Source organism: Mustela nivalis, assembly GCF_964662115.1.
Source record: "Mustela nivalis genome assembly, chromosome: 17".
NCBI classification, from domain to species: domain Eukaryota; kingdom Metazoa; phylum Chordata; class Mammalia; order Carnivora; family Mustelidae; genus Mustela; species Mustela nivalis.
The window spans coordinates 34,319,331-34,346,878 of NC_139036.1; the positions used below are offsets into that span (position 1 = coordinate 34,319,331).

At 40.7% G+C, this 27,548-nt stretch overlaps 1 protein-coding gene across 1 annotated transcript; it reads right to left on the minus strand.

Annotated features, from left to right (window-relative positions):
- Window positions 1–10,390: 10,390 nt before the first annotated feature.
- KIF2B (kinesin family member 2B) lies at window positions 10,391–13,178 on the minus strand. The gene has a single exon (XM_082708532.1). It carries the CDS (start codon window positions 13,052–13,054, stop codon window positions 11,000–11,002), a length of 2,055 nt encoding a protein of 684 aa, XP_082564658.1. The 5' UTR covers window positions 13,055–13,178; the 3' UTR covers window positions 10,391–10,999.
- Window positions 13,179–27,548: the final 14,370 nt, after the last annotated feature.

A 27,548-nucleotide genomic window follows, 5' to 3' on the forward strand; every position in this document is an offset into this window, starting at 1 on the left:
GGCTGTGCATCTAATTTTATTTGTAAAGTGGTTTAGAATTTATGAAGCACTTTCACATTTATTATCTAGGCTATTCTCTGAGTCTTCAGCCCATTGCAGAATGACTTCTGGACCCACAATTTCACCCGGGCTGATCTCTTAGATGTTATTAATGAACTACTAATTGTCAGGATCTACCCACCTAACCTTAAGTCTTTATTCAATCACGTTTTTTTGTTTGTTGTTTTGTTTCATTTTGATTTTTTTTAACCTCATAAACTATCCTCTGTTGTTTAAGTTCTCTCCTCTCATGTTTCTTGTGACACTCCACCCCCTCCCCCCCGGTTTTTCTTCTACTTTTCTGACCTCTCCTTCTCATCCTCCATCACTGACAATTTTCCACTGCCCTTTTAAATATTCTTTTAAATATCCATGTTCTCAGATTTCTTGCTCTTGCCCTTTTATCCCTGAATATTTTTCTGAATGACTGTGTTAGTGGGAAGTTGTTGAGCTACCTATATACAATTCATCACTTAAAATATTTATTTTCATTTATGCCAGGTACTGTTTTACGTGCTGAGGACACAGGAGTCACTAAGAATAACACCTTCTCTTCCCTTGGTGCTTTGGATCTTCTAAGGAAAAGGGCATGTGTGTGAATATGATGAATTATTGACTGATGTATCAATCTATACCTTTTCCTTCATTGCCCTCATTTTTATTTATTTTTTATTAACATGTAATGTATTATTAGCCCCAGGGGTACAGGTCTGTGAATCACCAGGTTTACATACTTCACAGCACTCACCATAGCACATACCCTCCCCAGTGGCCATAACCTCTACCCTCTCCATAACCTCTTGCCCCCAGCAACCCTGAGTTTGTTTTGTGAGATTAAGAGTCTCTTATGGTTTGTCTCCCTCCCGATCTCTGATCCCATCTTGTTTCATTTTTTTCCTTCCCTATCCCCCAAACCCCCCACATTGCTGTTGGGGCCAATTCCACGTTAAAACCTGTTAAACCCCTAGAGCCTGCCAGGACCTACTTAGCCATAGTGACTCCATGTTGCCTAGGTAGCCATTTTATTGTTTAATAAATGCCTCGGCAGTTACTGATACCAGTTCCAGGTAACCCTTGCTAAAACACATACCTAAAACAAGGCCATTTTGTTGTTTAATAAACACCTCAGCAGTTGCTAGTATCGGTCCCAGATAACCTTTACTAAAACACACAGGTAGGAGACATCCAATCAGCCAAAGCCACATACATAAAGGTCTATGGTTGTGCCCTATAAAACTAACCTGTAAGACCAAGAGAGGGTCGCTCTCTTCAGAGACGGCCCTAGCTGGTCAGTCTGACTTCTAATGCTTGGCATATATAACTTTCACTTTGTGGTGAAAGTTTCACTGGTCAGTCTGACTTCTAATGCTTGGCATACATAACTTTCACTTTGTGGTGAAAGTTTCACTGGTCAGTCTGACTTCTAATGCTTGGCATACATAACTTTCACTTTGTGGTGAAAGTTTCACTGGTCAGTCTGACTTCTAATGCTTGGCATACATAACTTTCACTTTGTCTCAGCCTCGTTCCTCTGGCCCACCAGTCTAACTTCTAATGCTTGGAGTAGAATAAGGCTTTGCATAACTTTCACTTTGTCTCAGTCTTGTTCCTTTGATAACGGACCCAACAGTTGCCTCTCAAATTCTTCATATCAGGCAGATCATATGATAATTGTCTTTCTCTGATTGACTTATTTCGCTCAGCATCATACTCTCTAGTTCCATCCATGTCGTTGCAAATTTGCCCTCATCTTTGAGACATACCTTCTTAAATTCTTAGCCCTGACTCTAGAAGCTAAGAATTTATGGGATTATACCTTTTAGAAGAGAGTTGTTAACATAGAAATTCAGGGAAATTGGTCAATATTCCATTTGGGGATATTAAAATGGACTTTTAGAATGGACATTAGAGGCTGTATTAAAGTAGACTTTTAGGATGGACATTAGACACTATGGTCTTGCAAGAAAAGACTTTCAGAAGTGCAAGGGGGAGAATTTTTGGTTTTCCAAAGTATGGTTTTCCATAAGTATAGAACGTATGCTATAAAATTCATTCTTTAAACAACGGGATTTTTCCTGCCTGCTTGCCCAAATTAGATACCAAGGGGGTATTGAATGGTAGAGAACACGAGAGGGATAATAGAGGGACAAGTATGATGTGTATCTTTTTCCCTTTGAAAAATATACTCAAGGGTGGTGGCCAAACCTTACCATGATTGATTTAAGGATCCAAGGAGTCACATGGTCAGATTCCTGGTTGGGTTTCAAGATGTTTGAGTCCTTTGCAAGTGTAGAAAGAGGTGCATGTAGCCAAGCAATGACTGAACCCAAGCCTACAACACCCTAGGGCACGTCTCTGGTAAGTGGCAGCAGCTAAGAACCCAGTGTTTTCCTTGTAGGGCTGACTGTGGCAGAGATGTGACAGTCGATGCCAAAGGACCTGGAGGAGCCCTGTGGTTAAGACAGATGAATGACATTAGCAGGTGTGCCAAGGAGTTCTTTGCTAGATGTCGGTTCAGAGAGCTGAGGCCAGGCAGGGGCCAGTGTGAAGATAGGACTCCTTCTTTGGACTGTTTGTCAGCTTAGGCAAATGCTAAATACTAGACATCCAATTGTGGCAACTGCCCTTGTGAAAACTGGATTACTTTCTGCCACTGGGCAGAATGAATTCTCAAAATATATTGATTTTTTTTTTAAACGAAGAGCTATTCATTTTCACCAACTCTAGCTAGGTGAAACTGATAATAAATAGAAATATCCCCAAAGGGTTGAATTCCTAGAGTATCAGGGATCATGTGAGATGCTAATGATATAAACCACAGAAGACATTGTCCTGCTCTCAAAGAGCTTACATTTTATTGAGAAAGACAGTGCTGAACTTCTGGCTGGTTTTCCTTTCTTTCCACCAAAGAATTCAGCCTACTGACCACTTGGAATGTCCATTCTGTCCTTATCTCTACCGGTTTCCTTCTTCATCATTTCAGACTTCACGGTGGATCATTTTGGAAGTTTTCCCCAGACTCTTTGGCTAAATTAACCACCAACTTCTATATTTCTATACCACTTTCATATGAAGATAACAAATTTTTTAACATATTTCTCATCTGTATGAGGTTTTGCCTCCTCACTTAAATGATAACCTCCTTAAAGGCAGAGACAATTATATGCCCAAGTTTCTGTCTTTAGCATCCAGGACGTAGAAGATTATCAATAAAATCTTATTTTATGGAACATTTTTATGTTGATTTTCCAAAATCATTCTGTGAAATTAGTGTTGCATTTTTTAAATAAAGATTTTATTTATTTATTTGATAGAGATAGTGGGAGAGGGAACACAAACAGGGGAGTGAGAGAGGGAGAAGCAGGCTTCCCACAAAGCAGGGAGCCCGATGCAGGGCTTGATGCCAGGACCCTGGGACCATAACTGGAGGTGAAGGCAGGGGCTTAATGACTGAGCCACCCAGACACCCAATTGTTTCATTTTTAGACTTTTTTAAAAAACAGATTCACAAATAATGAAGGATATGGAGGGCCAAATAACTTTGAAACCACACAGCTACTTAGGTGGCAAAGCTTGAAACCAAATGCAAAGTCTCTGACTCTAAATCTGGCATTGCTCCTCATTTAGCTCATTTGATTTCAGTCTCAGCATTTAGAATTGTGCCATGAGAGTCAGTTTAAGACTAGTGGTTGGGATTCGCTGTGGTCCATCATTGCCTTCTCTTTCTTATCCTCACAGACCTCATGACAAACCTAAGCCTGAAAACGGTATATTAACTGGTACCACATCATTAACTTTTATTCTCAATTATTTCAGGGTGAAACCCTTTGTACTTGTTGCTTTGATGATTTCTCCCATTTTTCTTCCTCCTGATTATTCCACGTGTTTCCCCTGTTCCCCTGCAAGCTGTGTCTTCTAGGTCTGACTGGTAGACAGATTCCTTCAGGTTGAGAATCACCTTAAACACACAAATACAGAAGGCTGTCTGATTTTTATCCTTAGTCATGGATTTGGTTCAATATCTTCTTTAAGGGGCACCTGGGTGGCTCACTGGGTTAAAGCGTTTGCCTTCGGCTCAGGTCATGGTCTCAGGGTCCTGGGATCAAGCCCCGTGTTGGGCTCTCTGCTCAGTAGGGAGCCTGCTTCCCCCTCTCTCTCTGCCTGCCTCTCTGCCTACTTGTGATCTCTCTCTCTCTCTCTCTCTCTGTCAAATAAATAAATAAATAAGATCTTTTAAAAATAATCTTCTTTAGGCCATTAAAATTCTCTGGGTATTTTTTCTCCTTAATTACTGAGATTACTTTTATTAAAGATTAGAAAGGAAGTGCCTTAAATAGGAAAAACAATCACATTTCAGAAAGATGATAACTTAAGGTTTTGTATCAGCAGTTGCTCCTTTGGAGAATAAAAGGAATTGCACAAATACTTCATCAATGACAGGTTTGCTTTGAAGATAATATTCTACACTTCGACTAACAGACAGTTTTGACATTTTTTAAAGCAACACATACTAGAAACTGTGTTTCTGCTATTAGAATGATATTTTAAATCAGTAATCGAACTTCAAAGAAAGAATAATGCACTCATTCATTGAACCAACACATAAATATTTATCTGGGACTCTCCTACTGTTTTATTATGTTGATCGCTGAAAATAATGTCACTGAGAAAAACTCATAGGATGACTGTGTAAAAACCTACTGTCACAGATTAAATGTGGGAAGGAAGACCTGAAATTATGAAGTCTTAATTCAGTGTTTTAAAAGAAGCTTTATTAATTGCAAGTTCATGCAGTAATTCAAAATAAGTTTGTCCACTAAAGGAGTGAAGAAAAGCTACTTTAATTAACAGATCCACGCTCGTAATTAGCATGTCAACTTTTTGTGCGCAAATGGATGTTTCCAAAGTACTGAAAGGATTTTCCTTTTCTCACATTAGTTGCTCTGCCATCTTCCAAACAATCTTGTTAAAGCATTAATTTACTTTACAACCCTCCTCTTTAACTTCAGGACATCTGCGTGAACTGCTGACAGTTCTCTTTGAGTGGACCCCAATTACTTCTCTGGGTTTTTTCATATACGTAATATCTTATTTTTTTTTAAGTATTCATTTTAGAAAAAGAGAGAAAGGAGAGAAAGCACATGTGCGCGTGGCACAGGGAAAAGGATAATCTTAAGTGCATTCTGTGCTGAGAATGGAGCCTGATGGAGGGTTTGAGGTAGGACTTGATCTCAGGACTCTCACACCACCACCTGAGCTGAAGCAAAGACTCTGCCATTTAACGGACTTAGCCACCCAGTTGCCCCAATAATATCTAACTTCCCGATGTTCATGATAAATTCCATGCTGCGTGTTGTGAGATCATGTCAAGGACCACGTGTATTCTCAGGCAAACATTAACATTGGTGGCAACATTAACGAGCCCTGGTTCAGTATGAATGGCGACTCCACAGAAACAACTGCATGAAGACTAGTTAGTGAGAGCAATTTTTTACTGATAGAAAGCTTTTAAGTTGTGTTCTACAGATGCGAATGTAACAATCTGTGGGAAAGATATGTAACAATATATGTAAAGCTCTCTGCAAATACAAACACAGACATCAATAGGTTTGTGTACACAGCTCTTCGGAAGGATGGTTAAGATCTGTAGGTGAATGGCACTCTCGAGACTTTCTTCCATTTTTTCCCTCCATTTCCAAACTTACAACCAATAAGCAAAAATCTAGATAAAAGCCCAGTAATAATTAACATATATCTCTCTAGGTGACAAATGACGCATTCACCATTGTCCTGTTTCCATTTTCCAACAATGGGTACTGTTAGTTACCTATGTTGATATGCTGCTCTCTCTTACTTGCTAGGTTTCAACATAGAACGAAAATCTTCATTATGTTGAGATTGATTAGAACTTATTACAAGAAATACTATTGATGTGTAGTTTGTCTACAAAGTCAGATTTATGTCAGTAAATATAGTGTCAGCAAGATAGATCCAAGCTATCTTACCAAGGGCACAATAAAGTTAAATAAAATATCAAAATAGAGCGGTTTAGGCAGGCATCAAAGAACAAGGCAGTCAGGGACTTAAGGAGTCAGACTGCAGAGAGCTGTAGGACTACAAAGTAGATGAGTGATCGACTAGGGCTAGGGGTAAGGGAGTTATGGGAGGAGGCATGAGGGGTGCGGGGTTTCCGTTGGGGGGTGATGAAACATTTTTAATTTGATTGTGGTGATGGATATACAGCTCTGCAAATATACTAAAAGTCAAAGCTATTAAAAAAAATCACAGAGAAAAGAGAGCTACATTAAAATGGTCATTACATTCTCTGCCATTGCCTTTTCCCCTTGAGGCATTTGCTGATCTCGAATGTAAACAGTAAGCTCAAATGAGCAGTAGCCAAGTAAATATTGCTGTAGCTTCACACGGACCTGGTCTCGTAGGAGTCCAAGATTGAAGTCCAGGCCTGCAAGCCAACAGGAATGATTTTGGAGAAAAGAGGACCAACGAGGAATGAGACATACCTTCAGTACACAAATTTTTCTCACCTATTTGCTCAATCTACAGCTCTAAGTGCATAGAACAGTATTCAAAAGGGAAAAAATACAGAAAGCAGTTGAAAAGTGACTTAAAAACTTAGCAAATAATTTAGTAAGCTCACAGTTTTGGGAAGGCAAGTTTCCACGAAGGAGGGAATTTCAGTGAAGATGTCATACATGCTATACTCTAAGGCTAAATCAGAACTATGACTCAATGTGATAAGCCCTGACTCTATGTAGATAAGTCAGTGTGTAGGAGAAAATTTATAATATTGAAAGCCTTAAAAAGCTGACAAATTCATGATCTAAGTATTGAGCTCAAAAAGTTGAAAAAAAGTGGAAATTATACAAAGGAGAAAAATGAAATTAATGAAATGGCAAGAAATATACAATGGAGAAAATAAATGGCCAGGCGTTGTTTCTTTGACAAGACTAGTGTAATTTATAAACATATTACAAATCTGATTAAGGGGGAAAAAAAGGTACACTATCAGGAATGAAAAGTTAGAAACCAGTAATATGACCATTACTGATGATGGGCGTACTGTAGTTCTATGATAATAAATTAAGACAACTTAGTAAAACTGTATAAGAAAAAAAATACTAACTCTAAATCATCTTATATCCATTACATACACTGAATCAGTAAAATCTTCCCAGGAAGAGACCTTGGGGTGAGATAAGACCCGTAGGGTGAGCAGATGGTAGAATAGGAAGTCCCCAGCTCCTGTCCTTGTCAATAAACAATGATGTGGCCATCCACAGACAAAAATGCCTTTTTTGGGAGCTTGGGGATCCAGGTGGGAGGCTGTGAAATTTCAGCAAAGCCTAAGACGAGGAGAGCTGCTTGGAGGAAGTGGGATCTCAACTTCATGGCAGGTTTACCCATGTGGTCCCACTTGCAGACTCAGAGAAGTTGCAAACCCTGTGGACTGAGTCTCACTTGGCTCTGCGTCCTGCAGCCAGCTCCTTCTGCTGCTGACTTGGAGGCACACAGATGAGCAGGCGCTGGCTCCAGTCAGAGCCTAAACAGTCGTTCTTAGAAGATGGCAAAAGAAAATGCCTTCATGATTCGGGGTAGATAAAGACTTACGAAATGGGGCCTAACCAATATTTCTTTAAGAATGGGTAAATTGAACGTCATTAAGTCTATAAGCTTCTCATCATTTAAAGATGCCATTAAGAGAGTGAGTAGACATTCTGCAGACTGGTAGGAGGTATTTGCAATACATGTATCTAAAGAAGAACTTGCATCCAGAATGCATTTAATGCACAAGAGAGAGTGACTCAATGGCCAGTACACTTGTATAATGACCTTGAACTTTATCAAGGGAAAGAAGCATAATGAGATAGGTTTCCCTACACATGAGACAGTGTAAAAATAGAATTTTACAAAATAATATGAAGTATAGGCTGACATATGGAGGATCCCTAATGCTTTTAAAATGATGATGGTTGTGAAAAATTGGTCCAGATTCTTCACAAAACTCCCTGGCATGACCTATGATGCTGAATAGAAGCATACTGTGGCTCCAGGAATTCCATTCTGGACATACACATGTGCACCAAATGACATGCGCGAGAATGTTCATAGCATCGTTAGTAATTCTTTAAAACAGAACTCAGTTTTCCATCAAGAGTAAAATTTACAAATATGAACTACCCATGCATCGAAACACTATAGAACCATGTAAAAAGGACAGGCCATAGATGATTTTGATTGAAAGAAAGAGGAGATGCAAGTGTATCTAGCGTATGATCCCATAAATCTGAAAGAGAGACAAACGTATCTGGGATGATTTTTGTCAGAATAGTCCTTACCTTTGATGCAGGGTGTAGTGAGTGAAGTGATGCAGGAATGAGGTTTCCGGGACATTATGTTCTATATGTTGCTATAGGTGGTGTGATATAGGGGTATTGACTTTGTTAACATTCGCGGAGGGTTACTGACTTTGTTAACATTCGCGGAACTATATAGGGAAGATTTGTGTAGGTTGCAGGTCATAAAAAATAAAATTTAAAAAAATGGATGTCACTGGTATCAAAATATTGAAACTCCTAGTAGGCTGCCCCAAAATTCTGTGGCAGGGAGAGAGAGGGGAGATAAGTGTGGTGTAGAACAACAAGGACAATGACAGTAACAAGGACAATGACAGACACTAGTCATTGGCATAAAAGATGGGGGGAGAGTGGCAGACAATAAAACCACCCTCCAATCTTTTGAAGCAGGTTCTCTAATTACCCTACTTTATATAGAAAAAAAGCAATTCAGAGGGACAAAGTTACTTGCCAAAAATTACAGATATTTACTATACTAGAACTAGACGGGAACCCAGGCAAGATTCTTAACCCCATGCTTTTTCTTTGCATACAAAAATAATTTAGATTAAAAAATCTCACTTTGAAGGAAGATGACCTAGTCCTAAGTGAAGACAGATCTCCAAAGTTTTATTTGATTTAAAAATGGGGGCACCTGGGTGGCTCAGTGAGTGGGTCAAGCCTCTGCCTTTGGCTCAGGTCATGATCTCAGGGTCCTGGGATAGAGCCCCGCATCCGGCTCTCTGCTCAGTGGGGAGCCTGCTTCCCTTCCTGCTCAGTGGGGAGCCTGCTTCCCTTCCTCTCTCTCTGCCTGCCTCTCTGCCTACTTGTGATCTCTGTCTGTCAGATAAATAAATAAAATCTAAAGAAAAAAAGTGTGTAACTTAACCAGCATGGATAAAGCAGCAGAGGGGGATAATAATGTAGAGGCCATAATCTTGGCTAGTTACTAAAGACCAGGTGTTCTTGATGATACTAATTATTTTTTTTAAGATTTTATTTATTAGAGAGAGAGAGAGAGAGAGCAAGCACAGGCAGACAGAATGGCAGGCAGAGGCAGAGGGAGAAGCAGGCTCCCCGCTGAGCAAGGAGCCCGATGTGGGACCCAGGACGCCGGGATCATGACCTGAGCCGAAGGCAGCTGCTTAACCAACTGAGCCACCCAGGCGTCCTGATACTAATTATTTTATACTGATAGCTGTTTGCTAGGACATCACTATTCTATTCTCTAGTAGTTACATGTACGTTTTCTTTAGTGCCAGGGAGGTCTTTGCAACTTAGAGGAAGTTTTTTGAAAACAGTAGGTCATGTCTGCCAAGGTAGTAACAGAATTTACTCATTTTCTGTGTCCCCTACATTTCCCAGTCGGCCAAGTACTTTCTTTGCCAATCATTCCATTTTATTCCTTAAAAAAGGAGTTTGGAACTGGTGGAGTTGAAAGCAAAAGATCTTTAATTTTTTCATTATAACATTTTATCAATATGTTTGCATAAGGTAAATGTGTATTAATCATATTTATATTTGCAAATTATATTAGCTTCTAACTCCTCGCCCCCCCCCCCAAAATGATGGACTTTGTGATCTTTGAATCAGGATTTTTTTTTTTTTCCTCCTTACTGAAGTGATTTAAGGCACTGATATCTCCCACATTCCTTGTGAAGCCTCTATGGGATGTGCCCTGTTTCAGGCCAGAACATTTCTACTACTTTGCTGACTGGCTCCCTACCTTAATTTGATGGAGGAAAGCTTTTTATGTGAATTATGTAAGGACAAAATTTGGCAAGAAAATGAGAGGGGAAAAAAAAGCTTAAAGACACCATAGTCAACAAAGCCAGTGCTTACTCAAAACACACACACACACACACACACACACACACACACACACATACACACACAATCATTCTCAGGAAGCACAATACTTTGCCAATTTTAACTCAAAGATTAAAAATCTCAATTTTAGGTTCTCACACAGAGCCCCTGAAATAAAATTCCTCCCTTCCCCATCCCCCATTATGACTAGAGCTTAGAAACCATTTGAATCTACACATCCACACCACAGAAAGAGATTGGTGAGTGTGGGTATCATTAGATTTATGCCATTGTGTACCCTGAGGTGTATTCTAATTCCGGTCCCTTTGATCTGCAATGTGATGCCTTCTTAGTCACAGATTTGAGGTGTCTGGTTTCATCACAGCGAGGCTCTTTCTACATAGCAGGATTTCTCAGCCTCCGTACAATTGATATTTTCAACCAGATGTTTGTTGTGGGAGTCTGTCTGGTATATCAGAGGGTGTTTCATAGCCTCTCTGGCTTTCTATCCGATAGATGCCAGCATAACTGCCCCCCACTGCCAAACACAGTTTTGACAATGGAAAATGTCTCCAGACATTGTCAAATGTCCCTGGGAGGTAAATGGTTCCCAGTTGAGCATGTATGTCCTAGAAAATGAAAACAAACCACAGAAAAATACAAAGGAAGAAGCAAGAGGACACTTCTGACAAGCATATTTTAAGATGTTTTAAGCTTTCCAGGAGGATCTTTATATCTAGATAATTTGGACATTTTCTTTTATAATAAGAGAGGTAGGGGCCACAGCAGTGTATCCATCATTTCAGATCTGACCTCTTGCCACTGGCTCCACCGTACTTGGTCTTCTTTTGGAGGTCAGCTCGTAATAATTTTAGTTTCTTTTGAATCTCAGTCAGAATTCCTATTTTCTGATCCAAAATGGACAATAACTGGGCAATGCAAAAATCAACATCACAGTTTACCCCACCAGCTGTCTCCTGTATGTTTTTCCCTGGCCCTTGGCTTGATTCCTTCCATGAAGTCCTTGTATCCTCTGCTAATGGAGTGGGTAACGTTTCAGTGTCTTTAACCTGTTTTTCCTTCTCACTCTGAATATCACCAGAAATTTTAATAAATCCATCCCCCTGAAGGGATGTTTTTGAATCTGTAATGTGATTTTCCAACATCCTTGGCACCTCAGGTCCAACCGGATAGAGACAGCGATGGTGGGGCCTGAAATCCAGAGTCAATTCTTTCACTCTGTTTGCATATCTTAAAGTGTTGAGGGTGTTTTCACAAGAGGCCATCCCTGGAGAAATCGTAGCAATCATACAAGTGGAGGAATTCTGGCCTATAAAGGAGTCCCGGAGCACCTGCGTCAGTTTGCTGGCTCTGAATGGGGTGTGAGACTTGTTCTGACCCAAAGCCCGGATGCATTCTTTGAGCGCCAGCAGACTTTTATTAATCTCTGCCCCTTCCAGCTGCCTTTTCCTGTTGGCTTTGGCAGTATCTGCTCCCCTTTCGTTCCCAGCTAAGTCAACGAGGGAGAACTTGCCATGCAGGTTCCCTCCTGACTTTAGGATGATCTGGAACACAGCGTGGCTCCTGGAAGAGTGGGCATTGACTGATGTCTGTCCAGAAGTCCGACAGCTGTTTCCTAGTTCCACGAGGTTCAGCACATCCTCCACATTACACACCTCCTGCTCCTGCAGTCCGACCACCTGGATCTGCTGATTGCCATCCTCAAGGACTTGCAGCTTCTTCTTCCAGTTCAACAAGTCATATACCTTGCCCCCGTAAATTTCAAAAAATGTCCCATAGACTTTGAGGTCCAGCTTCTCGTAAGCTGTGGTTCTGAGCAGGAGGAAGACATCCTGCGCCACCAGGGCATAAATGCCTTTAGAACAATCTTGGTCCCTTCCCGAAAAGGCTCCGCCCATGGTGTGCGTTTTCCCACTGCCTGTCTGCCCGTAGGCAAAGCAGGTGGCCATGCCCTTGCGGAAGATGGATTCCACCAGCGGCTGGGCAGTGAACTGGTACACTAACTCATTGGAGGCCGTGTCATCGAAGGCATGGTCGAAGCAGAAGGTCTGGTTCTCCAGGTAGCGAGTGAGGTCTACCTTTTGCTTGGACTCATGTACCATGACCACGTTGTCTGAGGGGATGGTGATGATGTCCAGGTCCTTCATGGTGGTCTCTCGCTGGTTGAGAGGACGCTTCCTCACACAGACGCAGATCCGATGGTCTTCCCGGGGCTCCAGGCTGGACACCTTGCTGCAGTCCAGGTGCCTGCGGTACTCTTCGATCATGCGCATGATCTCGTAGTTGGGGTTTCCCGTGTTGACATTGAGGGCGCGCTGGGCTCGGATCTCCAGTTGCAGCCGCCTGCGCTTCTCCCGCTGCTTTTGCAATTTCTCAATTTCCCGTAGGCAGGGAGACTTTTTGCGCTTCATCAGGCAAGGATTGCTGGGGACTCTCAGAGCCAGGCTGTCCCCCGAGGGCGTTTCGTTTTTCTGCGGGATTGCAGCAATCCACCGCGCGCCGGTGCACTGGTCCCCGATGGCCGAGGAGGGCCCCAGAGACAAGGGCAGCAGGGAGGACGCTGTGGGGTGTTCAGCCGAGGCCAGCGCGGGATTCAGCAGGAATATGGTCTCTAGATCAACCTTCTTACCCTTTTTGACTCCTTTCTCGACCCACTCCACCGTGACCCAAGAGTTTTCTCTTTTGATCTCTGTGACCACAGCAAGATGGATCCGCCCGTCGCTGCGTTGGATCGCCACGCAGATGCCCACTTGGACATCTCCCAAGGGCGGCTTCAAGGGTTTCAAGGATGCAAGGCGAGGGGCAGCAGGGAGGCATAACTGGCTGGCCATGGTGAAGGTTGGAGGTGTCGGGGCTCGTTTTCGGGGGCCCTTGGGGTTGGAGCAGCAGGACCGGAGCCCAAGCCAGCCTGAAGCGCCCAGGGCACTGAGGCGCTTCTAGTTTGCACCTGCCTTTGTGAGTCCCATACAGGGCTCCGCCTGAGCCACTGGCGTCACAATGGGATGGAGACAAGAGGCAGCGGAGCCTGGGGGTCGCTAGGTGAAAGGGGGGCCGGGGAGTGGGGTCGGCACGTTCCTGATTCTAGGTACAGAGACCGCAGGGCTGGAAGAATTGTTCTCTGCCACCGAATACGGAGGGGTCGGAGTTAGGAGTAGGGTGTATGTTCCGCGAACATGTGTGCTCCAGCTTTGGGACTAGCCATTCGCCTCTGCAGTCTTGACCTGCCGCATCAAAGCTAAGCGCTTCAATTTGAGAACCAGGCTGAACCAGTTCAGTCCTCCAATGACCAGCAGGAGCAAGTGAAGGCGGAGCTGTCCGCAAATCACAGGCTTCTAAGGACAGGATCCCACAGAACGTTCTTCAAACCAGGCATCCTTCTTCCGGCCTGCACCGCGTCGAAACTCTCTTGACTTGAACAGTCACAACTTAAAAATTATTCCTGCTTAATGGGATTTCTCATTACAAAATCAAAATGAGGGGAATGTAGTGGGTTCTTGTGGTAATTTGCTAGTAGGGCACGTCCTTTGTTGTAGCCTCTGGGGTTGCAAACTCAAAGTGTTTATCCCATTCCAGGTGGTTCTGATAGCTAGAAAGGGTGTTTTGTTGCATTGCAGACACCGCCATTTTTGAGATTCTTTCAGTAATTACTTTTCTAAATTCCTTCCGTAATTACACGACTGGCCTCATTATCCGTAATTTGGAAAGAAAGGAGGGACGGTTGGTGAAAACAGAGAATTCATCTTGTACCACCTTCTCATCCCAAAATGTGTGTGTGTGTGTGTGTGTGTGTGTGTGTGTGTGTGTTTCCTTTAGAAGCTGTTAAGATGGGGCTGGTGGGATGGTCAGGGGAAACGGAAAGGTACCTAAGATGACCAGAGGCAACCATATAATTTGGAAAGATTGCAGACCCCCCCCCCCGGGATGATTTACTTGCAAAACAAAAAATTGACCTCAGCTGCTAGATAGGCCAACATGAAGACTGAGGTGACATTTTCTTTTCTTCCCACATATCACACTGGCTTTTGGTAAGTCTGACAGTAATTTCCGTGACAGCCCCAAAGTAGCATGAAGTGGCCTGGTGTCCTTACAACCCTCCTGAGGACCCAGGGGACAATATGGAAACAAATTCTTGTTCTAAACTGACTTCTTTTTCATGGAGAGTTCCTCTCTTCAGTAAATGTAGTCAAGCTTAAATTTTGAAAAGAAGGGATGTGGGAGAGTGTTGGATAAGCTGGGTCAGGATGTGGTGCTCGTGCTAGTGGACGGAGGAGAGAAAGGACTAGCCAACTGTCTTTTTAGGATTATTAATTTATTTGCCAACTTCTGAATATTTAAAGTGTGCTGGAAATCAGTTTTTGTTTTCCTTTTGTCAAGGACGTTATGAGGATGTCCTTAATTCCTCTCTTTTTCATGAAGTTAAGTTTTAAAAAAATTTGCTGCTTTTGAGTTTTTAATATAGATTATATATATATATATATATATATATATACACTTACCTATATATCTGTAGATATTTTATATATATATTACACACATAAATATATATATATGTATATATATATGTATATTAGCCTTTATCTTTGAAAAAGTATAATCTCTCTCAAAATTACTCAGAGTCTATCTCTTCCAGGTTAGGCACGTTTTTATACCTAAGCCAGTGATTTTTTTTTTCTTTATAAATAGACAACGGAGGGGCATCAGGGTGGTCTAATGGGTTAAGCCTCTGCCTTTGGGCCCAGGTCATGATCCCAGGGTCCTGGGATCGAGCCCTGCATCAGGCCCTCTGCTCAGCGTGGAGCCTGCTTCCTCTCTCTCTCTGCCTGCCTCTCTGCCTGCTTGTGATCTCTGTCTGTCAAATTAAATAAATAAAATCTTTAAAAAAAATAAATAAGTAGATAATAGATGGCAAAGTCCCGGGTGGTCAAGGAAAAAGAGACTAAAGTTTATTTTGCTGTCCAGCATACCCATAAATGCCTTTTCAGCTATTTCAGGGCCTTTCTTCCCCCATGCTTTAGTTCTCTTCTTTATATATATATTTTCCCTTGACTATCTCATGTATTTCCATGATTTATTATCACATATGTATGTATATATATACACATATATTTATATTATTATATATTACATATATACATATTTATATTTATATAAATATATAAATATATTTATATTATTATATTTATATATTATTATATTTATATTTATATTATTATATATATATTTGGAGAAAGGGAGAGTGAGAGAGTGCACGCAGGTATTTTTAAGTATTCTTAGTAGTTTCTAACTCTACCCACTGACTTCTCTCTCCTCCTCAGCCCATCCTAATTTGGAGTGAGATAGTCTTTTCCCCACCCCTAGAAGTCTTTTTGGAACAGTGACATCCTTTCATCTCCCAACCAATTACAACCCTGCTTCCTTGGCCATCCTCGTCCAGACAGAGATTCCGTCTATTTCTCATGCCGCTCCTCAAGTTATTCTGACGGCGAATTCTGCAGTCCATGGCTGCTCACAAACATTTCCATAGCTCTCCATCATCCTAATTGATACAGTAAAAATCCCTTCCAGAGCACATGGTACACATTAACGTCTTGCCTGCCTTCTTATTCTCAAGCTTTACCACTGCCCACACTTAGTCTAAAATTGAACCATACTGAAGAATTTGAGTTCCTTCCATCAATTTTTTTTTTCAAATTACTAATTTCTAGCTCAGGGATTCTCTGTATTAGGGTACATGAAATTCACCTACAGAGCTTGTTAAAACAGATCGCGGGTCCTCACCCTAATGATTCTGATGCAGGAAATGTGGGGTTGAGAATTTGCATGTCTAACAAGTTCCCGAGTGATGCTGATGCAGCTGGTTCCAGGCACACAGGCCTTGGGAATCCCTGTTTTAGCTCTTGGAACAGAAAAGCTTCTCTGTATTCCTTCCTTCCCTTGGCCTCTTTAATATCTATCTTAAATATCACTACCTCTGGAAATGCTTCTCTGACCTTGTTGAGAATACTCAGGCAAAATAGCATGAAATGGGCATATCCCTTCCTAAGAAATAGCATCGAGTACCGGTTGGGTTTGTTTGATCAGGGGGGACTCCAAAGCTTCATTTTTAGGAGCAACTAAAAAAAGAAAAATTCCCATGGGTAAATATAATAATCTGTAGAGAGTCACTTGAGTGCTTTCACAATTTTGATAATCTGGAACTACACTTGCAGCAATGATTTTTTTTTTTTAATTTAATGATACAAAATTCAGAATTCAGTTACCATTAACATAACCTCCTCCTTTTGTGGAAACAGTCCATCTCAGAAAACACTGTGAATCTTTATTAATGAGATCAATGTAGCATTTGTCAAAGTGTGAAGGCCTAGATAGAAGTTCTGGTATCTTTCTGGTCTAAGACGTAAATGGCCATTCGGTAGATGAGCAGTTTCTCCAGGTTAGACCCTGAAGATTGGAGACATGCATTCTTGAACTCAATATAACCAAGCAATCTATTTCTGTGACATTCTTAACCACATGCTGCTTCCTAGGCCAAAGGCATACTACCCTCAAGGAGCTGCCCATTTATGCTATTAGTATTATTCCCTATTATACTATGATTTATATTATTCTCTGTACCTGTTTGAAGCCAAATGCTATGTCCTCTTTATTTCAAATCCCCCCCCTTTTTTTTAGAAGCTGAACAAGTATCAGGTGTAGACTCCTCAAGAGAGGATAGTGTAGGAAGAAGTAAGCACAGGAAATGAGCTTAGTAATTTTCATTTATTAATTACGTACCTGCTCCCAGGTTGGGCCCGTCAGAGTTACTTTACAGGACAGAATGTGATTTCTAGTTTCATTTTAGATGCAAACCTCCTGGGAGAAACGCATCAAATAATCACCTTTCTAGGACTGTTTGTATGGACATCTAGCAGCTGTTCAACGTGTTTGATCACCTTGGGGGTCTGTACTTTTCCAGTATATGGAGGCAACCTAACGATTTAGTTCTTCAGAGGACCTCAATAAATTTTCCCAAATCTCTTTGAAGAAATGGAATTCATGATTTCCAGCTTTAAAGTTATGTTTTGTTTTGTTTTGAGAGTAGACAGGTAACTTACTAGGTGTATGCCTTTAGATAACAAGGGGCATATTAACTTTTAGAAGAATAGTATTTTACTATTACAGCAGGTATCTCTGTCTTTTGACATTTCAACACTTTCCACATGCACCACACTTAACCAGAACTGATAAGTCCACATTTCTCTAGCCCTCTTACTGATTTAATAGGCAATTGTTTCTATGACAACAACATCAGCTCAGAGCCACCTTTCCCCAGCTTATTAAACAGCACTGCTTACCTGGGGATATTTACGTGATTCCTACCTATCTGTTGATTGTGGAAGTTAGTCTTGTGATGTTTGCCAAGGTGGTAAGACTAACCATGGTCAGTGGCTCACTTTAAACCCACTTGTTGGTCAGCTTTCATGTTTCAGTTTTACCCAGCACGCTGAGGGGAGAGGCTTGGGTTTTGCTCATAGTGTATGTATATATCAGTATTATTTGCTTATAACTCCCACTGCAAGGACAGAAATCATGCTACCCATGAACAAAGTAGATGTCTTTGTAGCTCAGCTATGGTCCTTTCACTTGAAAGCCATGTGCTGTGTTCCTTGCCCGTAGAGACTTCTTTAGATCATGCAATTCAGAGTATTTAGGTTAATTTTTTTTCTATGGAACAAACATAAAGCTATAAGGGAGACATAATACTTTTGTAAGAAATAATTGTAGGAACTTGGATATTTGTCCTACAGGAAGTTTGAGAATAGACCTATCTATATCTACTTAAAAAGAAGTGCATAATGTGTGCTTTTTAAAAAGATATTATTTATTTATTTGGCAGACAGACATCACAAGTAGGCAGAGAGGCAGGCAGAGGGCAGGGGGAGGAAGCAGGCTCCCTGCTGAGCAGAGAGCCTGATGCGGGGCTCCATCCCAGGACCCTGGGATCATGACCTGAGCTGAAGGCAGAGGCTTTAACCCACTGAGCCACCCAGGCGCCCCTAGTGTGTGCTTTTTGAGATAAGGTATGCGGACATTCACTTATGGAAGTGCTAAACCGTCCAGACCTAGCATCACCTTTCTTGAAAAGCATTTCTTGACACCCACTGCTTCCTCTCCTCTTCCTCCATCACAGCTAGATGATTTGCCTTCCTGTCTATTCTCACCTTTATCCCACACTTATTTTTGACATTGTACTTGTCATTTTTTTAAAAGATTTTATGTATTTGTCAGAGAGAGAGAGAGAGAGAGCTCACAAGGAGGCAGAGTGGCAGGCAGAGGCAGAGAGAGAAGCAGGCTCCCCGCAGAGCAAGGAGCCTGATGCGGGACTCGATTCCAGGATCCTGGGATTATGATCTGAGCCAAAGGCATCAGCTTAACCAAGTGAGCCACCCAGGCGTCTCTGCACTGACCATTTTTGATTAAAAGTATCTGCCTCTTTCTCTCTAGGTAAATAACTAAGACACTTGAGAGAAGGGAGGAAAATACTCGTGTTTCTATACCTGGTATCTGGATAGGGACTTGTCCAATTTCCTAAAACTGTAAAAAGCAGCTCAGTAAGTAGATGTTTTCAGAGGGGAGACTTCGGGTCAAACTAATGAATTACCTCATTCAGTGGGTATGCATTCAACAAACGAAAGATATGGCTATCTTTTAAATGTCAAGGTCTAAGCTAAGTGCTAGATATGAGGTAGTGAAGAAAACTCTCCTAGACACTGTCCTCATGGGGCTTACAGTCCCAATTTGGTAGACATATATTAACAGATAACCAGGTGTGTGTACATGTGTGTGTGTGTGTGTGTGTGTGTGTGTGTGTGTGTGTAATATACATATTGCAGATATATGGATAAGATTCTAATAGAGCTGTGTAAGGGTTAAGGTCCCATGCTAGTATATATCCAATCAGAAAGTAAATGATAAATGACAATTTGTTTGGAAAAATAGTGCAGACCAGATTTAAATAAGAGACCCAGGAGTTGGGCTATATTTGTGTTTTCAAATCGGTCTATATATATCAGAATCATCTGGGAATGTCTGACAAAGTACAGACTGCCTGGCTCCCCCCAGGCCTGCTGAATCAAACTCTAGCAGCCAAAGCCTAGGAATCTATTTCACTAAAAAGCCCCACAGGTGATTCTTAAAATACTGTGAACCCAGAAAGCATTGGACTGCATGCTTTCTTAGGTCTCTTTCTGTTCAGAGATTTTATGATCTCACGGTTCTGTGGGGTGGAAAAGAAAAAAAAAAAAAAAAAAGAATGATGCTTTGATATACCTGTGGTAGTGACAACTATAATTTTTTTTTTTAGTATTTTTAATGTTTGAAGATACCCCTGCTTCAACAAATGGGACACAATGAAGTTTTACTGGGAAAACGACTTTTAGGTTTCTGCAAAAGGCTTATTGCAAAGTCGAATCTTTGGTATTATTGTCTAACAACATGAATAAAATTGCATGGTAACAAGACCTCATGTCATCAAAGAAGATTTATAAACATGAAGGCATACCATTTATTTTTGTATCTCCCACAGTGCTTTAGAATAGCACCTAGTACATAGCAGATATTTAATGAATGTTAAATGGAACCATTGCATAGCATGAGGTAAATATATGATTTACCCATGCTTTTCGATTGCTTTTGCCTTTTCACCAAGTATGTCAGGTGAAAGTTACACCAAGATTGAAAACCCTTAGCTTCATACTATGTCTCAGTATGATTTCTGTGGGTAGTATTATAAGCACTACTTATCATTGTGGGAGCCTGGTATCTGCCTGTCAGAGTAACATATGTTTGCCATTTTGCAATACTTTCTTATATTCATATCCGGAAATTAAAAAGAACATTAAGATTCTATGGAATAGGACATGATGTCAAAATAACCAGTTGATTCAGAAAAAAAAAAACCAACACTTCCCTTAGGCAACTGTTTGATTTAACAGAGATAACCAATGGATTGCTTTGTATGTTGAGTACATGTATCTCATATTATACAAGCTGCTAAGATTCAGCAATTTTTGGGAAACCTCTGGCTAGAAGCATTTGCTCTTAGTGAATATATATTTAATTTGGTAAATAAGGGATATTGCTTGCATAGCAAATGTTGGTTAAGGCTGTGCGCTAAAATCAGCCCTTAGCAACTAGTTGTTAAGTAAATGAATGGATAGATACGTAAGTGAAGACGATTGTCAAAACTCAACAAACATGGATTTTTCAGCCAGAGTGAACAGATGTAATTCAGATTATGTTACAACGCTATTTTAAAAAACTCATCAATGGCTTTCCATTTCACTGCTTAAAAACTCAGCCTTTTTTTCCTGGCATTTAAGACCCTGTGTACTTTGCCCTTTGCCAGTCTTCGCCCTGCTATCTGTTTCATTCCAACCCCCTTTTTAAAATGTGGAGCATAGGGCACCTGGGTAGCTCAGTGGGTTAAAGCCTCCGCCTTCGGCTCAGGTCATGATCCAGGGTCCTAGGATGGAGCCCCACCCTGGGCTCTCTGCTCAGCAGAGAGCCTGCTTCCCCCCTCCCACCCCCTCTCTGCCTGCCTCTCTACTTGTGATCTCTGTCAAATAAATAAATAAAATCTTTGAAAATAATAAATAAATAAAATGTGGATCATAAGGAATAACATGGAAGACATTGGGAGATGGAGAGGAGAAGTGACTGGGGGAAATCGGAGTGGAAGACCAACCATGAGAGATGGCGAACTCAGACACAAACTGAGGGTTTTGGAGTGAGTTTATTCTCGTAGTCTTCTTTCATTTAAGGATAAGAAGCATGGTATATGGTCACAACGATTAGAGAAACATAGTACATGATTCATTAAATGTTTCTAGAGAATTCTGATGCCATTTTTTTGAAGATGTACCTTCTGGGAAAGAGAATATTGGAAAGTGAAACATGCATAGGCTGGCAGAAAGTTGTCGTAGAATATTTCTACATTGTGAATGGGACCTTTGAGATGGGCCTTGTTTCCTACTTCATTAAAACATAATAGTATATAAAAGAGCTATCAAATAGAATGAGAGAAAACATTACCAATCTTGTCAGGTTTTATTTTGAGTTATAATTACTGGTCTCATTAATTAAGTAGATAAATTTTATCAGACCAATAAAAATTAGCCATTATAATGATTTACCAAAAAAAATGAAAGTACTATATTGTCTATTTGATGCTTTAATGGGCACAATCAATTTTTATTAACTTTATACATATGAAAAGTGTTAAAATATTACTAGGACAAAGCTTGTATTAAATATTACTTATACTAATTCTTAATCATGCAGAGATTCTATTAATTCAGATTATAGTTCAGTGTTAACTTCAGTCTGTGAGCTAATAACACTATCGCAGCTCCATCCGTATGTAAGTATTTATTATCAACCAAGTACAGATAGATACCCTATTATTTTTGATCCCCTAGCAGACTTTTGAAGTAAACAGGGTAGATATGATCTGTCATACCTTACAAACAAGAAAGCTGGAACTCAGAGAAAATATTTACAAATGGACATTTATAAAAAAGTGATTTGAATTGGAACAAGGGCACAGATAACTTTTTTAATAAATATCAGAGCATATTAAAAAAAATACTTGGTGTGGTGCATAAACAATGAATCTTGGAACACTGAAATAATAAAATTAAATTAGAAGAAATACAAGAACCCTAGTTCTCAAATAACACTGGGAAAGTTATCTGTCTGACTTTGAGATATTTGCTTTTATTTTGTTGGTATGTCAAATACGGGTAGTAGCTGATGTCAGTCATGCTACGGTGAAGACAGTGTGCATGTGAGTCTCTTAGCAGAGGACCCATCTAACAGTAAGAATTCAATAAGCCATATCTTAATGAAAGATGTTGAGTACTGATAAAAAGGTAAATTTGTTGAGGAGGATTTTGAGTCTTTCTGCTTTATAGGACCCACGACTTGTGATTTATGTGTAAGATGTCTTTAGGCTTTATCTACAGAGTGTTTTTATAGTTTCCTTCTTTCCAGGTTCACTAATGAAAAAATGAATTTGCGGTGTTATATGTCCAGAGAGACACATGATTCTTAATACTCCTCGTAGTGGAATTACAGAATGTTAGGTTTGAGAGAACTTAATGGTTCATACTGTCTTTTACTTTGTCCTATTTTTAAATACTCTACAGACATGTAGCCAATCAATTAGACTTTTCTGGTTGGAAGCAGATGGATTTTGAGATCCTCCCTGGTCAGTAGTACTCAGAGCTATCATTCATCCAGTGTGCATTTACTGAGTAGATTTTGTATGCCAGGCACATACTTGGCATACCATTAATGTTATATGCACTTTGCCTAGAAAAAGTGCTTGTATGAAATGTATTAAAAATAATTTGTGTATATATTAATTTAAATTCCAGTTACTTAACATACAGTGTAGTATTAGTTTCAAGTGGACAATATAGTGATTCAACACTTCCATACATCACCTAGTACTCATCACAACAAGGGTACTTTTTTTTTTAAGATTTTATTTATTTATTTGACACAGAGAACGAGCACACAAGCAGGGGGAGCAGCAGGCAGAGGCAGAGGGAGAAGCAGGCTCCCGGCTGAGGAAGGATCCCAATGTGGGACTCGATGTCAGAACCCTGGGATCATGACCTGAGCCAAAGGCAGCCACCTAACAAACTGAGCCACCCAGGTGCCCCATTACAAGGGCACTTCTTAATCACAATTCCTTATTTCACCCATCCCTCTATCCACCTCCCTTCTGATAACCTTCATTTTATTCTCTAGTGTTGAGTTTCTTGGTTTGGCTCTCTCTCTTTTTTCCTTTTGTTTGTTTTGTTTCTTAAATTCCACATATGAGTGAAATCAAATGGTGTTTGTTTTTTGCACGTGGCAAGATTTTGTTGTTTTTTATGGCTGAGTAATATTCAGTTTCGATATATACCACATCTTTTTTTTTTTTTTTAAAGATTTTATTTGTTGATTTGACAGACAGAGATCACAAGTAGGCAGAGAGGCAGGCAGAGAGAGAGAGGAGGAAGCAGGCTCCCTGCTGAGCAGAGAGCCGGATGCGGGACTCGATCCCAGGACCCTGAGATTATGACCCGAGCCAAAGGCAGCGGCTTAACCCACTGAGCCACCCAGGCGCCCTATATACCACATCTTTATCCATGCATCAGTGGATGGACACTTGGGCTAGTTTCCCCAATTTGCCTACAGTGGATTATGCTGGTGTAAACATCAGGGCCCATGTTCCTACATACATATATTTTTGCATGTATATATGTGTACATATACACATAAATATGTGTGTATAATGCATACATATTTTATATAAAATTTTGGAGATATCATAGATTATGTGTATCTCTATATATTTAATTGTTTCATTCAACAACTTTATAACTCTCTGAGGCATTCCTATTTTCCCTTAATGATGAGAAACTTGAGGCTCAGAGACAGTAAGTGTTCACTGCAAAATAGCGAGTGGCTGGAATTTGGGCTTATCCTCTCCCAAATCCATGCGATTGAGCCAGACCATACCGACTCCAGTTCCCAGCCTTCGGTGCTGTTGTGAAAGAGATTTCTGCCATGAAAAGGAATGGGAGAAAAGAGAACGAGGTCTACCCCGTCACGTTGAGAAGGTCCGCGCAGAATGATGTTTCACGGGGATCTCAACCGTTTTTCTCCCTGTCAGTGTGTGGTATTTTTAATTCATAGAAATGAAAAGCAGGTGTGCCTTGTGTGTTGTTTGACTTTAGGTTTTGCAGTTCTGAGCCAGGATCGCATGGGGCAAACTTGGCTGTTCAGTCTTCATCCTTCCGTACTCTCCAAGGTCCCTCCCACTCTTTTCTTGCTTGCAGCTAATGTGATTTCACGTATCCTCTCACAGAGATTTCACAGAGGTCTCTGAGCAAAACAAGGCTGATGAACCCAGGCGCTGGTGCTGGAAGTGTGTTCTCCAGTTGTGGGGTATTTCAGTCATCTGAAACAAAATTAACCTTTTTTTTTTTTTTAAGATTTTATTTGTTTATTTTACAGACAGAGATGGCAGAGAGGCAGGCAGAGAGAGAGAGAGGGGAAGCAGGGTCCCTGCCGAGCAGAGAGCCCAATGCGGGGCTCGATCCCAGGACCCTGAGATCATGACCTGAGCCGAAGGCAGAGGCCTAACCCACTGAGCCACCCAGGTGCCCCACAAAATTAACCTTTTTGTGGCGAGTGCAGCCAACTCTCATTCTGAAGCTGGAGGTGGGACTCCGTGTGGAACGAAGGTTGCAAGGCGGCCTCTGTTCTTGCCTAGATTTTGATCATTCCCCCTTCTGAATTGGTAAACAAAACCTCCTCTCTAGGCCTGCATTTTTTTTTTTTTTTTTTAAACAGCGAGTCTCCGGCCAAAAGAAAACGTTTCTTCCAAAGTGTGGAGAAAAATTGGCCAGATTTGAGAACGTTTTGGATTCAAAGTGGCAACTACATGCCAAAATCATAAAGAACATACGCATCCCCTCTGCTTCTATGCATGTGTGCGTACGTTGGTGATCCTGTGTCTGTGAATCAGTTGTATAGAAGGAAGTAAGGCTCAGCTTCTCTCACACTTTGGATGAGACTCGTTGCTCGTTTACTGGCAGCTGGGTTTTATACATTAGAAATCCCCTTCCTGTTTTGCAATTTATCTACAGCATTTTGCATGTCAGAACATGCCGCCGTTTTGAAGCCATTCCATATCATCACAAATAATAGTTCTTTTTCTCTTACACTGGGTGTTTAAGCTCCCGTAATAAGATTCCATGAACTGATTGATCCTTTATTGAGGTAAAAAGAACAGTTTCAGTTGTAACACAGTATTTTCACTGATAAAAGTCCCCCTTTTCATTAGTAGGGAAAAAAATAACGGTCTTTGAAAAAAACCACTATCAAGTGTTGGGTCTGTTATCAAAGGAACGAGACTGAGACAAGGTTACGCAAAGCCTTATTCTATGCCAAGCATTAGAAGTTAGACTGACCGGCCAGGGAAATGAGACTGAGACAAAGTGAAAGTTATGTAAAGCTTTATTCTATGCCAAGCATTACAAGTCAGACTGACCGGCCAGGGCCGCCTCTGAAGAGAGTGACACCCCTTGGTCTTACAGGCTAGTTTTTATAGGGCACAATCGCAGACATCTACATATGTGGCTTTGGCTGATTGGATGTCTCCTACCTGTGTGTTTTAGTAACGGTTACCTGGAACCGATACTAGTAACTGTTGAGGCATTTATTAAACAACAAAATGGCCTTGTTTTAGGTATGTGTTTCAGTAATAGTTACCTGGAACTGATATAAACAAAATGGCCTTGTTTTAGGTGTGTGTTTTAGCAACAGCTACCTAGAACTGATATCAATAACTGTTGAGGCATTTATTAAACAACAAAATGTCTACCTAGGCAACATGGAGTCTCTATGGCTAAGTAGGCCCAGGCAGGCCCTAGGGGTTTAACATGTTTTAACGTGGAATCGACCCCAACACAAGATATGTGAAAACAGATTTTACAAAACAAAATAATGCTATTCTTCTTTTCTGTTTTATCTATCTATGTGTGTGTGTATTATATATTATATTTATTTATTTTAGAAACAGATGGTGGGGGGGGTAGTAAGGAGGAACAGAGGAACAGAGAGTCTTAGCATACTCTGTGCTGAGTGCAGAGCCCAGTGGGGGCCTGGATCGCAGGACCCTGAGACCACCACTTAGGCTGAAGCCAAGAATCTGACACTTAATCTATTGAGCCACCCAGGTACCCCTCTTTTGTCTGGTACTTATATAGTGCCATCTGATTTACAAAATTCAGTTATTAGCTCTTGCTTAACAATTTGGATTAGGTAAAAATTTTTGAGTATCTATTTTTTAGTAGTCATTGAACTAGGCTCACACGGTCTTTACTATAATTATGTGAGGCAGGCTGTATTACAATTTTTTTCTTTCTTAAGATTTTATTTATTTATTTGACAGACAGAGATCACAAGTAGGCGGAGAGGCAGGCAGAGAGAGAGGAGGAAGCAGGCTCCCTGCTGAGCAGAGAGCCCGATGCGGGGCTCGATCCCAGGACCCTGAGATCATGACCTGAGCGGAAGGCAGAGGCTTTAACCCGCTGAGTCACCCAGGTGCCCCAGGCTGTATTACATCTTGTCCTGAGAAGAGGAAACTGAGACCCAGAGAAGTTAAGTTATATGACAAAGGCACACATCACTGTTAGAAACAGGGCTTGAAGATCTTTATTCCAAATTTGATACCGGTTTTGTGACCTTTTGCCTCTATTCTACTACTAGACATAACTCCCTTAGAAATTAATGCAAATTTTAGCTACAGCCAAATTATTTAGTAAACTGCTGAAAATAATCACTCCTGAGTCAATCTAAGAATTTCCCAAAATGAGCTATTTGAAAAATTTCCAAATTATTTCTAACTGCTGTATATTGAGCAATAAAAGAAATTGCTTTCTTGTATTTTTCCCTTTTGTGTTTGTGTACCTGCTCACAAAAATCATCTCATACATAATGCACGGTAATAAACTACAGCTTGTAATGGCTGCAAAGCCTTGCCCATGTGGAAATAGAACTGGCAATCCATAACTAGTGATGTCCCTTTCAAATGCAATTCAAGTTTGACAAACATTAAGCAGTTTGGGCAGGCACTTGCCACCAGTGTTTCCTCTGAGTGCTTTTTAGGTGTCTCATCATCAGGCTATTATTTCAAAATGCTGGGAAGAATTAATGATTTCCTGCAGGTAAATCACAGTGGATTGAAATGCCACACCAAAGTAACCATTGCCCATTTTCTTGGGGGAGAAGATAATAGGAGCTCCCTGTTAACATGCTGTTCTTTTAAAATGCTGGTTCTCTTGAAATTCCATTTTCTTTGTGGCTTCTTAAACTGTTGCCAGTTGATTATAATTTCAAATGAAATTGGTATTTCCTCAACAAAGTGAGTACCTTCCCTTATGCAAACACGAATAGAACTGATCTACCTGGTGGCTTCCTTTCCTGGATTATCTGAAACAAAATAGTTTGTAGTTACCACAGGATTAGAGATTTCCTTTACCAAGGAACATCCCACCTAACAACTAAGTGCCTTGCTCACATTGGCTAGTTTTATGCTTATTAAGAGGCATTCTTTAGAAGAATATAAATACATCTGGTTTTGGAGTCTTCTTTTGCTATTTTGGAGGGGAAGAGGTTCTTAGAATTTATTGTTTATTTTTTAGGAAAAAGAAAGTTTTATAATTTACACATTTTAATCTGTGAATTGCACACTAAAAGACATTAGTTTTTGGCACTGAGTTA